Source organism: Talpa occidentalis, unplaced genomic scaffold, assembly GCF_014898055.3.
Source record: "Talpa occidentalis isolate TD23 unplaced genomic scaffold, MPIMG_talOcc4v2.1 talOcc4.5, whole genome shotgun sequence".
NCBI classification, from domain to species: Eukaryota; Metazoa; Chordata; class Mammalia; order Eulipotyphla; family Talpidae; genus Talpa; species Talpa occidentalis.
Window position 1 is genome coordinate 58,295,992 of NW_023604861.1, and position 15,387 is coordinate 58,311,378.

A 15,387-nucleotide genomic window follows, 5' to 3' on the forward strand; every position below is an offset into this window, starting at 1 on the left:
CACTCCTAGGTATTTACCCAACGGACACAGAAACATTACTTCCAAAGAGCACCTGCACCCCTATGTTTATAGCAGCACTGTTTACAATAGCTAAGCTTTGGAATCAACCCAAATGCCCAAAAATAGATGACTGGATCAAGAAGATGTGGTACATACACACCATGGAATATTACTCAGCATTCAAGAAAGATAAACACATGCAATTTGCAGCAACATGGATGGCGCTGGAAGGGATCATGCTCAGCGAAACAAGCCGGACAGAAAAAGAAAAATACCGGATGGTCTCACTCATAGCAGGAATCTAGAAAACTTAAATAAGGGACCAGGAAAATGAATATAAGAAAGTGAAAATCAAAATCAACAAAAAACTATGAACCAGAGACACTCTATGGGGGGTAAGGGGGCAAGGAGGGGAGGGATTGGGGTGAAAATAAGGGGGTTGCAATTGTATGGGGAATATAAAAATAAAATTTATTAAAAAAAAAAAGAAGTCCTTCCTTGCCTGTTCCATTTCAGAGAGAAAGCTTTTAGTGATCAGGAGTAGCACCCTCTGTGGAATGGTATTAGCTTAAAAAATCAGGTTAAGGAATTTTCTATTTCTATTTTGCTAAGTTTTTTAAATTTTATTTTTTCAGTTATGGGTATTCCTACTCATTTTACACCTGCCATTTTAATGGATGTTCTACCAAACTATTGAGAAATTATCTGCTTTCCAGAACCTCATAGTTAAATTCACAATTTCTCATCAGTTTTCAATGATGGAGGCTCATTTTCCACCTTATCTTCGGTGCACCATAAAGTATGCCAATGTGGAAAAGCAAATCAAATTTTTAAAAATTGATGTTGTGTCACCTCAGTCACAATGTCAAACTCTATTGTATATGAGTTTCTGGGAATGAGACATTCTATGCTGTATAAAATGCTTCAAAATGCAAAATACATATTGCATATTCCAAATCAACCAACTTTTGGGTCCTTCTGGCAAATGAGACCCCAGGTCCTTAGGATCGTTTTCTCTTTCTTTGCATGTGAAATTTCAGCTGCTCAGCTAATTGCAGTGACCCTGAGATCCCAGCACAACAGCAGTCTAACAAAGACAGCAGCAAAGACTCAGAAAGAGATTGATTTTTTTGAGACTCAATAAAAATTCACCTATTATCTATTTCCTGCAAAGAGGTCAGCAAGCTGGTCTCTCCCTGTGGCTGAGGGAAGCTTAAGAGCTCAGAATTCAAAGAAGGGTTTCAGGATTCACTGTGCTCAGCTTTCTTTCATTTCTTGTCCTTCTACACACAGATATACACACACACCCTTAACCTTCCCATTCCTGTCCTGACATTTGCTTTTTTCATCACTGTCAGTAAAAACAAGTGTGGCTTCTGAGATCCATGAAAAGCAACCTCTTGGGTACAAAATATAAATCACAGGTGTGTGAATCATCACCCCAAGAGCTGGCATGCTGTTTACTTGCCTCAGAGTCTGCATTTTCACTTAATGCTGGAAATGAGCTTTTGTACGTATGTGGGGTGCAGGGAGGGGGGCGGTGGGCATATAAAACACAATGGTTTCAGTGACTCAGAACTGGCAAAAGTCTGTGTGTGGGCAGAGATTGGAGGATTCATTCTGGCATCTAATCAGTCTTGAGAGCAGTAAAAATGTGGAAAGGGAGCCAGCTTATCAGCATATTGACATGCAATGAAAGCTCCCTCAACTGCTTCCCAATTTCCTATGCAGAATAACTGAGAAAGAAAGACACTGTCAGAGGAAAAAAATATTTGCTTGAACATTCTCTTTAACCAGAGGAGTGATTCATTTTCTGGGAATACACTATCATTTGGTCTCTATCACACTGAAAGAACTGACTGGGGCAATCAGTTCCACATAACATCAGTTAAACCACCAGTGGAGAGGAAAAAACCCAAATCAATAATAGTTGTTTCACCGACTTGATGGGTTACTTCAGGAGATTCATTGGTTGACTTGTGGCCTTGGCTGCTGCCACATCTGTGGGGACCTCAGGCTGAGGTAGACCTTGCAGGAGGCTGGCAAAGTACAAGGTGACCGCAGGCTTGACCCGGACACCTCACAGAGGGGAACGACCTTCCTCAGGTGTGGTCTTGGTCATCCTGGTGAGCACTGTGGCAGAGTCTTGGCAGATTGCCTTTGCTGAGTGTCTTCTTCAAGAGGAGCACTTTACTTTTAACAAGCTAGCGGGGTAGGGATTGTCATCCCTGCTTGTTCTTTACTTGCTTGGGGATTTTAGAACAGTCATTTACTTGGTTAGTGGGCATTGCAATTTGGATTTACCTCTGTCCATTGCCAAATCCAGAGTTCTCTTCAGGATACCATCTGCCTCTCATGGTGTGGTGGCTGAGCACACAGGTTCTGGAATCTGACAGACCTGGGTTCAGATCCTGGCACCACTACTTGCTGTGGAAACTGGGGCAATTTACTTTTCTAAATTTCATCCTCCCATCTTCAAAACAGGAATGATACATACTCATGGATACCGTGTTTATAAAGTCCTTTGCATATTATAACTGCAGAAAAGTTTACATGTTTTTATTTCCTTAACCGTTACTCTTAGTAATATCAGTAACAGGACTGAGAAGAGATTGTCTTAAATCCATACTATGGCTCAGCTTTCCTCTTTCCTTGATTTTACCACTTAGAAATCCCTGACAAAGTCTCTGTGTGAGCCATAACACAGGTATCAGTATTTAATTGCCCACCTCTAAGTTTTAGTGAGCATTTACTAGTTCACGACTGTAGGGTAAGGTAAAATGTCAGGCTTTTCTGCCCTCCCACCATCAGGATAGATGATGGATCCTTACAGTCCTGAATGCATGCCTGATGGCGGGCACCTGGAGTAGGGTGTGGGCATAGGTAGATGGGATTCACCTGGACTAAGACTGGGCTTTTAAGGGCGGCATCACAGGGACGCCAGAAGAAGCCAAAAGAGAAGCCGAGAAGCAGCAGAACAAATGGAAGAGCAGAGAAGCAGAGAGAACGCCAGAGAGCCCAGATAGAGTGAGGATTTGCTGGGGGCTGGGAGGATTGCTAGCCTCCTGGCCCCCCAGCACCCCTGCCTGCCATATGCCTGGTGAACCCCAATAGAAGACCTGCAAAAACCCACTGAGGACACTGACTCCTCCTTTACCCGGTCTGCTGGATCAGGAAATCTGCTCAGTGGTCCTTCCTGCCCCTACAACAACACAGAGATTTCTACTACACCTGCTTTATTCAGCCAGTATTTGAAACATTCCTGGTGGTTGCTTCCTCACACTGACATGCTCCTGCATAGACTGGGAGTGAGGTGGGTGCAGCAATGAGAGGGTCTTCACCAAGTCTCACTGGCCACCAATAGTTGAGTCACCTGCCTAGAGGAAGGCAAGGAGTGACCAAGAAAATGCTGGTGGTAAAACTCTGGAATTAGTTTTTATGAAGTTCCAGAACTGACAAAACTAAGACAATAGAAGTCGGACCAGTGGTTACCTCTAGGGGATTAGAATTGACGGGGCCATGGAAGCTTTTGAGGATGTTGGAAATGTGTTCCTGAAGCACGACATTCAAGCCAGACACCTACAGGGTACGCCCTTGACTGCGTGTGCTCGATTAAGGGGGATTTAAAGCTTAGTCCTAGAAAGCTCCCTTGTGCTCACTGCAGGATGTGATGAAATATGATTGATTAAGATGCACTCACCCACCTGTGGCACAGGTAACGATTAAATTGATTGTTCCTTTGCAAAAAGCGGACAGCCCAAATGAGAGCTGACCCAGGCAGGTAATCACATTGTGGAAGGCGGGGACACAGCCCGTCACCTACATAGCAGCAAACTGAATGCCTTTCTGGTTCATTATCACTCACTAACAGTAATACTAGCTACCTTCGGTCAAGTATCTATTTTCAGCTAAGTATAAATAAGTCCTTACAAGTGCCTTGTAAGGTAGGCGTCTTTTGTTCCATTTTACAACTGAATTAGAAATTGAGAGAGAACTTACAACAAGTCAAGTGCTGAATAAGGTTTTAACACTGGTCTGTCTGCCTTTCTGTTGGAAGCACAGGCTCTGGAGAAGAGTGCCCGGGTCCGAGCCCCAGCTCTGCCTTTCCTCGCTATGTAAACTTGGGCCAGCTCCTTGATTTCTCTGTGCCTTCATATGTTCATCTGTAGAAATGGTAATAATGGCAGCTCTGTATCCCAGGGTTATTGTATAAGTTAATCTATGGAAAGCACTTAGAGCACAGTACATACTTGGAACAGGTGGAAAGAGACAAATGCTGTTGCAATTATTCTATTGTATGACACCATCTCTCAAAAGTAGAAGCGTCAAGTCCTGTGACTTTCTGAGATATGAAATAATATTTTCAGACATAGCCAGACCATGTTTGCTTCTTATCTCCCTTCCTGTAGGTTAAGTAGTAAAAGTCCTCAGGATCTGGCAGGTTCCTGGTATAGCCTTCCTCTTTCCCAGGAGAAGTCCGTGGTCACATGCCAGGTGGTGAGGTAGAGGCCTTGAGCTTCGCTTCAGCTTTTCTGATCATGTCTCCATTATCCTCAAAGTGACATAAGAGAAAATGTTCTACGCTTGGGGGCAGTTCCTGTGTTGTTGGACACAAGAATCTGGAAGCTGATTTCTCCAGTTTGTTCCAACAGGTTGTCTTCCTAGATCCCCATCAGATTCTGGAAAGCACCCTCTGCTGGATCTACAAGGTGACAACTACCCTTGTGTAAACAGGACCCCACCTCTGAGGTCACCTGCTATTGGCCCAGTCACAGTCACTTTCCAAGAAGTCAGGCCTTGGAAGTAAGAAATGTTCATGTCAATCTAGCTGGCCTTTTTAAATGGAAGATATGTGACTAAAAGAATTTGGGCAGTCCACTTTACACTGTGTCTTCTTGGAAATATACTGGAATGGAATTGTGGAGCTTTGAGAGATGGGGAGAAGGAAAGAGGAAAAGTGGAAGATAGGAAGAGGTTGGGAGGGAGGGGGAGAGAGAGACACTCAGATGAGAGCAGAGACAAAGGCAGAGAGAGGCTGGGAGGTTCGTCTCTGAGTCGTGAAACCACTGAGCCTCCTCATCTTTAAAATGACCCTTCTTATTTAACTGGCCCCAGTGGGTATCCACTATTAGAATTGAAAAGGCTAAACAGCTACTTTTTTTTTTTTTTTTTTTGTGGGACCCTCGCCGGCGGCCGGGAATGAACCAGCGCTGCAGAGGCTGTGGGCAGCCTCGCAGCCCAGGGCTCAACCGCGGCGCCACCAGGGGAGGCCCTAAACAGCTACTTCTGTGCTGAATCATAAATGAATACCATGCACTTCATCCATTTCTCTAGAAAGCCTTTCCAGAATCCTAAACGGAGTGAGGAGCCCCTCAAGCACTGACACTTCCCTTACACCATGCATTTAGCTTATCTTAGCCCTTAGCTGTGTTTCTCTTAAAGTTTAAATTGCTGGCATTAAAAACTAATTTGCCTGTAAAATCCTTAAGTTTTCAAAAATGCAGTCATGGGCCTCCCTGGTGGCGCAAGGGGTTAAGACGCAACCTGTGAAGCTATCGCAGCCTCTGCAGCACAAGTCCCATCCCCGGCCAGGGAGTTGCCCACATGGTGCAGCAGGCCTCTCCTGACTCACCTGCTGCTCCCCTCAGCAGCGTACTTTGGTCAGTCTGCCTGTTCTGCTCCCCACTCTGTCTCTGGTGAATCCTCTCACCCCCTGCGCCTCTGGCCTGTACCCCAGCTCTTGTATGCGTAAATAAATAAATCTTAAAAAAAATTCAAAAATACAGTCAATTAATTTGCAATGTCTAGATTTTTGTCTCACCTCTGTAGTTCCTGCATCGTTTATATTTTTAGTATTTCATAGCTAGACTTAGTTTATAGTAATTTATATTTATATCACTTCTTTATTTTTTATTTTTATTGTTTTTAATTTTTTACATCATTGTTCATTTTTAAACAATATTTGCTTCCCCCCATCCCCTCAGGTGTAGTCCCCATAGAGTTTCCTTCACCAATGCACCCGTGCACCATCACCTCAGTCCCCTGTGCTCCTCCTTCCCTCCCTCTGATCCCTCTCCCTCCTCCTCCCCTGCAGGATGTCTCTGATTTATAATTGTATGTTTTTGCTTTGTCGTGTTTTGTCTTGTTTTTTTTTTTTTTTTTTTTTTTTTTTTTACACTGATGTCTTATTTGGTCCCCCTATATTCCTGCTATAAGCAAAACCATCAGATATTTTTCTTTTTCCTTCTGACTTATTTCACTGAGCATAATTCCTTCTACTCCATCCACGTTGCTGCGAATGGCATGAGTTTATCTTTTTTGATTGCTGAATAATATTCCATTGTATCTTTACAATAAAGCTTTAAATCGAGCTTTATCTTAAGAAATTTTTAAGAATTGAGGGTTTGATGGGGCTGGACTGGATATATATATATTTCAACATATTTTTAAGTAAATATGCACCTAATTTAAAAAAAAAGACATTTATGCACCCCTTAAAACCATCTTATTCATTGCTTTGGAAACTCCTGCCCCAGACTATTAGCTCCTTGAAGGAATGATGATCTAGGTATATCCAACTCCCCACCCTCAGGTCCAGGGCCCAACACTTCTCTTTTACAGAAGTGTCACATAAACTGTCAAATTCATAATTAATTTATTGTCCACTGTACATGTAAGGTCTTGTCTGCATTGTTTACTGCTCCGTCTTCAGTATTCTCAACTAAATCTGGTACCTAGTTGATGTTTGATAGATAAGTACTAGATAAGTGAATCTGTGCATTGATAATGCAAACTATTCCAGAATATTCTACAGCCACAACTGTCAAAGCAAGCTGCTCCTGACTGGTGGCGACACTTGGAGGCAAGCACTGTTGTTCAGAACCTTGCTTCTCTCATTTGATCAATGGGGCTGGTCACACTAGCAGGCCTTGTGTTTTAAGTTTCTACAGCTGATACAAAGCAGTTCTCTGTTGCTAATTATTCACACATTGGCAGGTTTTGTGCAAAACAGCTATGTCATTTGCACAGCCCAGTTCAAAATGAAAAAGCTTGCTCAAAAAGCATGTATGATGTAGCAATTCCATTTCTGGGTATATACCCAAAGGAATTGAAAGCAGGATCACAAAGATATATTTGCACATCTGTGTTCAAAGCAGCATTATTTACAACAGCCAGGAGGTGGAGTGAACCCAAGTGTTCATCAGGAGATGAATGGATAAACAATACATGGTCCGTCCATATAATGGAATAACTTTATAAAGGAAAAGAAATTCTGACACCCGCCACCACATGGATGAACCTTGAGAACATTATGCTACGTGAAATACACCAGTCACAAAAGGACAAATATGGTATGATTCTATTTATATGAGATCCCAAGAATAGTCAAAATTAGAGACAGTAAGTAGAAAAGAAGTTGTGAAGGGGTGCAGGAGGTGGGGGCAGGGAGTTTTATTAGTGGATGTAGAGTGTCAGTGTTGCACGATGAAATGGGTTCTGGAGCTGGATGGTGGAGATGGTTGCAATGTGAGTGAGCTCAACACCACTGAACTGCACTAAGGGTTAAGATGGTGAATTTCATGTTATCTATATGTTGCCACAACTCAAATTTTTAGGCAGGAGAAAAGATTTCTCTTTTGTGGTCTCTTTCTAACTTGTCAGGGGTTTTCATTTTCAGTATTTAATGTGTTTTTTTATTAAGTATTTAACGGGGTACTTCCCCAGGCACAAGGATGTATGGGATAAGAGCAGACTCTTACAGGTGCTTAGGACCCCATCCTGTGACTGAGCATTTGGAAGTGTGCGTCTGACCTGAATCTCCTGACCTCGTACCCAGAGGCCCTTGGGAGACAGAAGAGTGGCTGCTGAGCAGGGCAGAGAGCGGGGAGTCAGAGGAGCTGTGCTGGGGCCATGACTGTATGAGACAACACTCCTAGCCCTCAGTACCTGTTTCATTACCTCGTCAGACTTCCCTTGCAAAATACCAGCTCGAACATGAAATGCAACCACAGAGCACTGACCCCCTAACCCTTCAGAGTGATGTCCAAGCGAGTGCACTGCCTGCACCCCTGTAAAGTCGGTCCTGGTTGTGCTGCAGATACAAAACTTCACCCACCCTGGGAACCCTGACATCTGTGTCGTGCTCGCACTTGGCAATGTGGGCAGGATCTGGGCAGTTACAAATAGAGAGGACAGGTTGGGGTCACGGGCAGAGAGATGCCACCCTCAAAGTGGGAACAACCTTCAGGATTCAGGGAAAGTGGGCGGTTTTGGCAGCATCTCCCACTCCTACTTAAAGCAACCAGCCAGAACTTGCAGGCTACCAGTGGAGAGACTCCTCTTAAACATCGGGTGCCTGAAAGTCCACCGGGAGTGAACACTTGATTTATCTATGTTTCTTACTACAGCAGAATCCCAGCAGATCCCTAGGATCCCATGGAACAGGAGGCAGCTCCCAGATACAGTCAACAAGGGATGTGGCGTAAGCACAGGAAAGAAATCGAGGGATCAGGTACCTGAGAAGCTGAGCCTCAAAGGTCTATCTGTGACTTCTGAGGACTCTCATCCTTATCACAAGGACTTGGGTTTGCCAATGCCACCCATTCCTGTTTTTTCTCAAATACACTGAAACAATGACTTGAAAATTTAGCTACTAAATTGTGAGATTGAGGTCATCGATAAGGGAAATTTTGCTCCATTTAAACACTAAAGTCACATTTCCTAAGAAACAAATCAGTGATGTTTATAACCAAGTTCTGAAATGAAACATGCCTGTTCAGAGGGGATGTATAATGGGATCGTGCTGTGCTATCTCTGTAAATACTGAGAACCATGGTGCTGGGAGGGCACCATTCTGAGCCCTGATGCATGCAACCCATGGTGATCTGACTATTCTGTCAGGCCTATATATGAGTGATTTCTGGAACCCCACCTCTGCCTCTCCACACTGCGAGTATAAGAATAATGCTGTTGAGAACAGGGATTGTCACACTATAATGCACATGTGAATCGTCTGGGAAATCTTGTTAGACCAGTGCTTCTGACCCTGTAGGACTCTGCATTTCTGGCCAGTTGATTGTGGTCAGGGCAGTGTGGCCACAGACAAGGACTCTGCATTTCTGACAAGCTCCCAAGCACCAAGCGATGCTGATGTCCCTAGTTTCTGAAACACACTTTGAGGTTTAAGGGACTACACCAGTCTGGACTTTAAAGAAATGCTTCTCCTTTCAGTTCTCATGTCCCTCAAAGACAGCTACAGCATAGACCCTCTTATCAGAGTTCTAGGTTACAATGAAATATTTCCCTTCCTCTAGGCAGACTTCTTTGACTTCCCTAAGAGAGGAGAGAATTTTCTGTCAGTTTGCTCTCAGGGCTTGGTGCAGGACTTCAATGCACAGGATGTTGCTTTAACTACACATATATACATTTTTCTCTTCCTTCCAGAATATGGGTGACTGGAGTGCTGGGTCCCTATGGGCTGGGTCAGTGCATGGTTCAATGAATTTTCTTTTTTTTTTTTTTTTAGATTTACTTATTTATTTATACAAGCACAAGTACAGTCAGAAGCACAGGAGGGTGAGAGGATTCACCAGAGCCAGCGTGGGGAACACAACAGGCAGACTGACGAAGTACACTGCTAAGGGGAGCAGCGGGCACAGCAGGAGAGGTCTGCGCGCTATGTGGGACCCTTGCCGGCTGGCTGGGGATCGAACCAGTACTGCAGAGGCTGCAGGCAGCTTCGCAGCCCAGCACTCAACCGCTGCGCCGCTGGGGAGGCCCTCAAAGAATTTTCTTGTGTTAGTTTTCTACTGCTGCTGCAATAGATGACCACAAATCTGATGGTTTCAGACAACTTGTTAGGGCATAGCTCTATAGGTTACAGGGCTTAGAATTCATTTCCTTTTCTAGCTCCCAGATGCTGTCCACATTCTTTGGCTTGTGGCCCCTTCCATCTTCAATGGTTTGTTCAGTCCTTCTCACATTGCATTACTCTGCTCTCCTCTCTTGCTCTTCTCTTCTACTTTGAAGAATTCACCTTACATTAGACCCATATGGGGAATCCAGGATAATCTCCCTAATTTAAACTGGTTAGCAATCTTAATTTCAACTGAAAGCTGAATTCCTCTTTGCCATTTAGCATATTAACATATTCCCAGATTCTGGGGATTAGAACATGGGCACTTTTCAGGGGGTGGTATAAGGCCATTATTCAGTTTTTCACAATGTTTGATTAAATTTTTAGAGTGAATTTATTCACGCTATAAATTTATGTGCCCTATGGGCACAGCTCAGAGTATAGGGGTCTTGAAAAGCTAAGAATTCTCCAGCTCTGGACTTTCTGTGGCCCTTTTGTAGCTTTTTTTTTTTTTTTTTTTGGTATTTTTTTATTCAGCCATAATTATAGCTGACTCTGGACATCTCAGAAGATGTCGTTAGCCTCTCAATTCTAGGTTTATACACATAGAAACAATCTACACAAAGCCAAAGAACTCAGCTAGCTTCAGCAAATGTTGCTTGAGTATCAGGTTCCATTCTGGGCCAAGACCTAGGGATGGAAAGATGATTCCTGGCATGGGACTCACTGTGAATATCCTTCTGGTGTCACAAGGAGTGATGTAGGCAATTGATGGGCTCCTCTGGGCCAGTACCTTTCACTTATTAGGATGATCATAGTGGTTTCATGGAGAACCCAAGCTCCCAGTATATAGTCAGTCTGCTTAGAATACTTTCGAAGTGTTGCTGAAGTGTATGCAATTTATACAGTATGTGTTCCAAATTGAAGCTTTAGCTTGTGCCCAGGACAGAGAAGTATATTAGGGAAGCATTTTTAAATTTAATTCCTAATTTTTAGTTATGGTACAATACCACAAAACATACCATCTTAACAATTTTTTAAGTATACAGTTAATTACACTGTTGTACAACCAATCTCCAGAACTCTAAGGAATCGCATTTCTTAAAGGCCAACTTCACAAGTGATTGAAATTCTAATTTTGCTTCCTGAGGGACTATCTTGAACTTATAATGAAAATTAGCCTGTTACCTATGCCCCTGAGATTTCTCAGCAGATAATGCCTGTGGCTGTATATTCGAATGATATGTGAAGGACAATGACCAAATACCCAGAGATGTTTGTCTTCACAATGCCCAAGCACCGGAAGACTACCTACCAAAATCAACCTCCATCCTGGGAAAGGGTGGGGGTCCGGTCCCGGTGAACATATTTCCGGTAATGAACATGTGCGCATTATGTTTATCACGAGTTTTTGTCTCATTTTCATCCTCCACGCTTGCAGGTGACACCTTTTGTGGGGTTCCTGGAGGCATTTCAGAAAGGAGATTTGTTTAAAACTGGTTTTTGTGTTAGTGAAGACTTCAAAACTTTGAGTTTGTTTGTCAAAGATTCTGTTTATATTGCAAGTGATGTAAAATGTATATATTGTAGACATTCAAGAAAAAAAATGTATATATTGTACTGTTTTTCAGAAAGAGTTGTGATTCTTAGGCTAAAATACAGATCCCCGAAGACAGAGTTGGTATCTTTTGTTCTTGTTAGGGCCACCAGTGCCTCAACTATGACCGAAGATGTCAGAAAAGTCTTCACCAGCCTCATCTTGTCTCAGTCTACTTGATTTGTATTTTTGGGGCCTGAGAGTGACCATCCAGAGCCAGGGGGCCATCGATCAAACAAAATGATAATGATGAGGACAAAGGAAATTTTCTTTTTCAGCCCTGTTGTCCAAGGTTTATGTCTTTGGCCTGTCCCAAGAGGCAAAGCCAATTGGGGCATTCTCCAAAATGGCTTTTTATAGGAATTATTTTCTAGTATTCACATTTCATATCTACTAGGTTTCTTTTGCAAACCCTTATCACATTTACTAATTATGGAAAATACAGATGAAACCAGATTTCCAAGGGCCTCTCCGATTTCAGCATGTGGCCACTTTCTATAAATGAAGATTTCTCTCCTCTTTGAAATTGTTTTCTGGGCTGCCTTCAAAGCCAAATTTAACTATTGGGTCTATGAGTTGTAGAGATCAAGGACCCCATCTAGTGGGAACACATGAAGCTGCTGCTATAGCTGAGTGAAGGTGCCAGGGTGATGGAAATTTCTGTGGCACTCAAGAAAGCCTCTGCAGAAGCCTCAGTTCTAAATCTGCAAGACACCACCGGGGTGGGCAGCCAGGAAACGCTTTGTAAAGTGACATGTATGGCATGCGAGATGCTCCCTGCGTCCTGTCCTGAGTAGAGGGAAGCCTGATCCTGAGTCATTAGCAGTCAGCCTGCAGAGGAGCCTGGGCCAACTGGAAGATTCTAGAAACCCTGGAGCCTCGGCATTGGCAGTGATGGCCGTGATGGCAGAGTGGCAGTGGAGAGTCGCAGTGAACTGGAAAAGTCCAGGACACCAGCACTGAGCCCTGGTTCCTGAGGTGTGTGGGGAGTCTGTTCCCCAGAAGGTGAAGGGGCTTTCCTCAGTTGTTTCCTCAGGCAGTTCTTGCCTGGTGGGAGTGGAGTCCAGTCAATGAGCAAAGAGGTGGTGGAGGGAAATTGTTTCTTCTCCTTCTTGTATACTATAAACCTAGTCCCCAGCTGGTCATTTCACACTCTCCCTGGGCCTCTGGAGAATCCACACAGGCTTGTCCATTTGCAAGCCTCCTGGCTCTCCACTGGGCTGTTTCCCTTTAGTGACTAGTTTGTGATCAAGTGCCACCTCACCTGTGGGGACTTCCACTGCCTCTCCAGAAGCTGTCACCTCCCGCCCTCACCATTGTTCTCTGCATGACACCCTGTGGGTTTCCTTCCCAGTGCTTACCACAGCTTGCCATAATTTAATGTGTTTCTGAGTTTGTTATCCCCCTGGCCCCAGGACAGGGACTGTGTGCATCATGTGGCTGAAACCTGGGGCAGCACCTGTCGTCATGCAGGTGCCCCCTGTGCTTTATGAGGCACGAGAGGCCTGCGCTTAAGCACTGGGAGGCGGGGTGGTGGGAAAGACCCTTGAAGACCCCCGTCTGCTGGCACTGGGCTCGTTTCCTGCCTCTCCACTGGAAGTAGTAATAGCAGTGTAATTTACCATGGGTTGTTAAGGAAATCACATGGGTCCAAAGTGCTCTGCAGATGCAAAGCTCTATCAAGTGCTGTTTCATTTCCATTTGCCAGGTTCCATTTACTGTAAGTGCATTTGCTTTCCCGGAGCTCTCTTTATTAGGGAGAAGAGGCGTGAGGTGGGGGAGGACCCACCGTCCCCTGGAGCCCAGGTCCATACAGGGATCACAGACATCAGTGATGGGGGTGACCTAGGAGGCCCCCCTGTCCAGGGCTCCTTAGGTCTATCTGCATTTGGAATCAGCTGAGCCATTTGTAGCCACAGACCCAGCCCTCAGCCCTGAGGTTCTGGTTTTATTGGTCTGCAAGGAGGCACAGCACAGGGATGACAGCTCTGCAGTTGCTTCTAATGTGCACCCAAGGCTGAGGCCCCTGCTGGGATTCACAAGGAGGATAACAGTAGTAACCTTCCCAAGGGCACCTGCCCCAGCCCTGTTCCCTCTCTCGCCGTGCACAGGAAGGGAATTGGGTCACATGCCTGGCGGGATTTGTCCCACAGCGGGACTGAGTCTGAGAGGCTGGTCTCTTGCATTGAAGTTGAGAAAGCATGTCTATGCCATACTCAGTCAAAATTCCTGAGAGGAGATTGTGGAAGTCATGTAAATGTGAGGGGGAATCTAGTGCAGCATCCGCATCTGGCCAGAGCACTTGGGACAGAGACATGAAGTCAGCCCTGGAACCAGCCTGGATTGAAGCCCCTGCCCAGGCCCTCGGCCTGTTGTAAAGCTCCTTAGAGTCTCTGGCTGTCACAGCTGCAGCTGTTTTACTGGCTCCAGCAAGGGTACTGGGAGATTGACATAAACCAGGAAAATGCTGTGAGTTTCACATGGGGCAGAGATCAAAGTGGACCATTGGAGGCTGAGAAACCTGGTCAAGTGGTGGATGAAGGCCAGCAGACTTTAAGAAGAAGGAGAACCCCAGAGCCTTTGACAAAGGCTGATTTAGTTTACCTTTGAGGGAACACAGGAGGCTTGTTTTGTTCCAGATGGAACATTGCTCATGGATATGGAAAGGGGTGAGGATGCATCCAAGAATGAGTCAGTGTCCTGTGTTATCTCAGATGTGGCAGAGTTTTCAAAGGTCTCGATTCTGCAGACAAGCTGAAGCTTAGGGATTCTGGGGTGTCAAAGGAGGAACAGGCACTTTTACTTTTTTGAAACATGTACTACATATACAACTTAGAAATTTTAAAACAGATGAACAGATTAGGGTGTGTTTACATGTTTAAGTCTGATAAAGACATTGAACACACACCCAAACATGCAATGTATTAATAATTGCACTGTTTATAAGATAATCACAGGATTACATCTGTATGGGAACACAGTATACCGCAAGTGCTGTGGTCTGATAATGGGCCACAGGTTTAAAGCTGTATTGTATCTTTCTATTTCCTAGGTGTAGCTCAATGACTGGATGCCCTAGTCAGCGCAGCTGCCAGAATGAAATGGCCCAGATCAAGTTAGGGTTCTGGAAGCTAGAAGTCCAGGATCAAGGTGCCAGCTATTTTAGTTCCTGGTGAGGGCTCTCTTCCCGGGTTATAGATGACCGCCGTTTTGCTCTGACTCAAACAATGCAAAATGAGAAATAGAGATGTCATTGGTGGCTTTTCTTGCAAGGCTGCTAATCACACTATGAAGTTTCTTTCCTTGTGACTTAATCACTTCTGAAAGTCCTTGCGCCAAATGCTATCACATTGGGGTTATGACATCAACATCTGAATTGGGCGAGGACACAATCCAGTCTATTGCACTACCTGTGTCACAGTATTTGGGAGTCCCATCACTGGTCTTTGAGAATCTGCAAATGTGAAGCTTAACTCAAGGACATCTTCCTCCTCGTCTACAAAGCCTGCCCTCAGCCTATTTACATTCCACAGAACTGCACTGCAGAAAGCAGAGGAGAGAGGGAGCTGGGGGTATGTATGGGATGTCAGGGACCCTTTGATTACATACATCCTGATACTTCTACGAAACACTACGAAAACATGAAAAATGAAATCAAAGAAAAATATCTAACGATTAGAGAAAAGTTACTGTCCACAGAATATTGTGAAGTAGCAAACTCAGGCTTCCAAGCATAAACACAGTGTGAGTCTGTCGTTGACATGTATGCCCGGACACAGAGCGGAGATGGCAGTGTGCGTCCCGTTGAGGGGTCATGTGATTTCTAGTTTCACTGTTGTGCTTTTCTGAAATGTTTAGAGTATCTATAAAGAATGCGTTACTTTTATAATCAGACAAAAAATGCTATTGTAAAATACTAATAGAGAAGGAAAGA

At 44.3% G+C, this 15,387-nt stretch overlaps 1 protein-coding gene across 1 annotated transcript in view; it reads left to right on the top strand.

The window, feature by feature from the left end:
• The window catches only part of LOC119258537 (serine/threonine-protein kinase Nek5-like), a 110,712-nt gene extending 96,083 nt beyond the window's left edge, over nt 1–14,629 (top strand). The window contains 1 exon segment of the mRNA XM_037526818.1: nt 14,506–14,629. Coding sequence (XP_037382715.1) covers nt 14,506–14,629 — 124 coding nt within the window.
• Nucleotides 14,630–15,387: the final 758 nt, after the last annotated feature.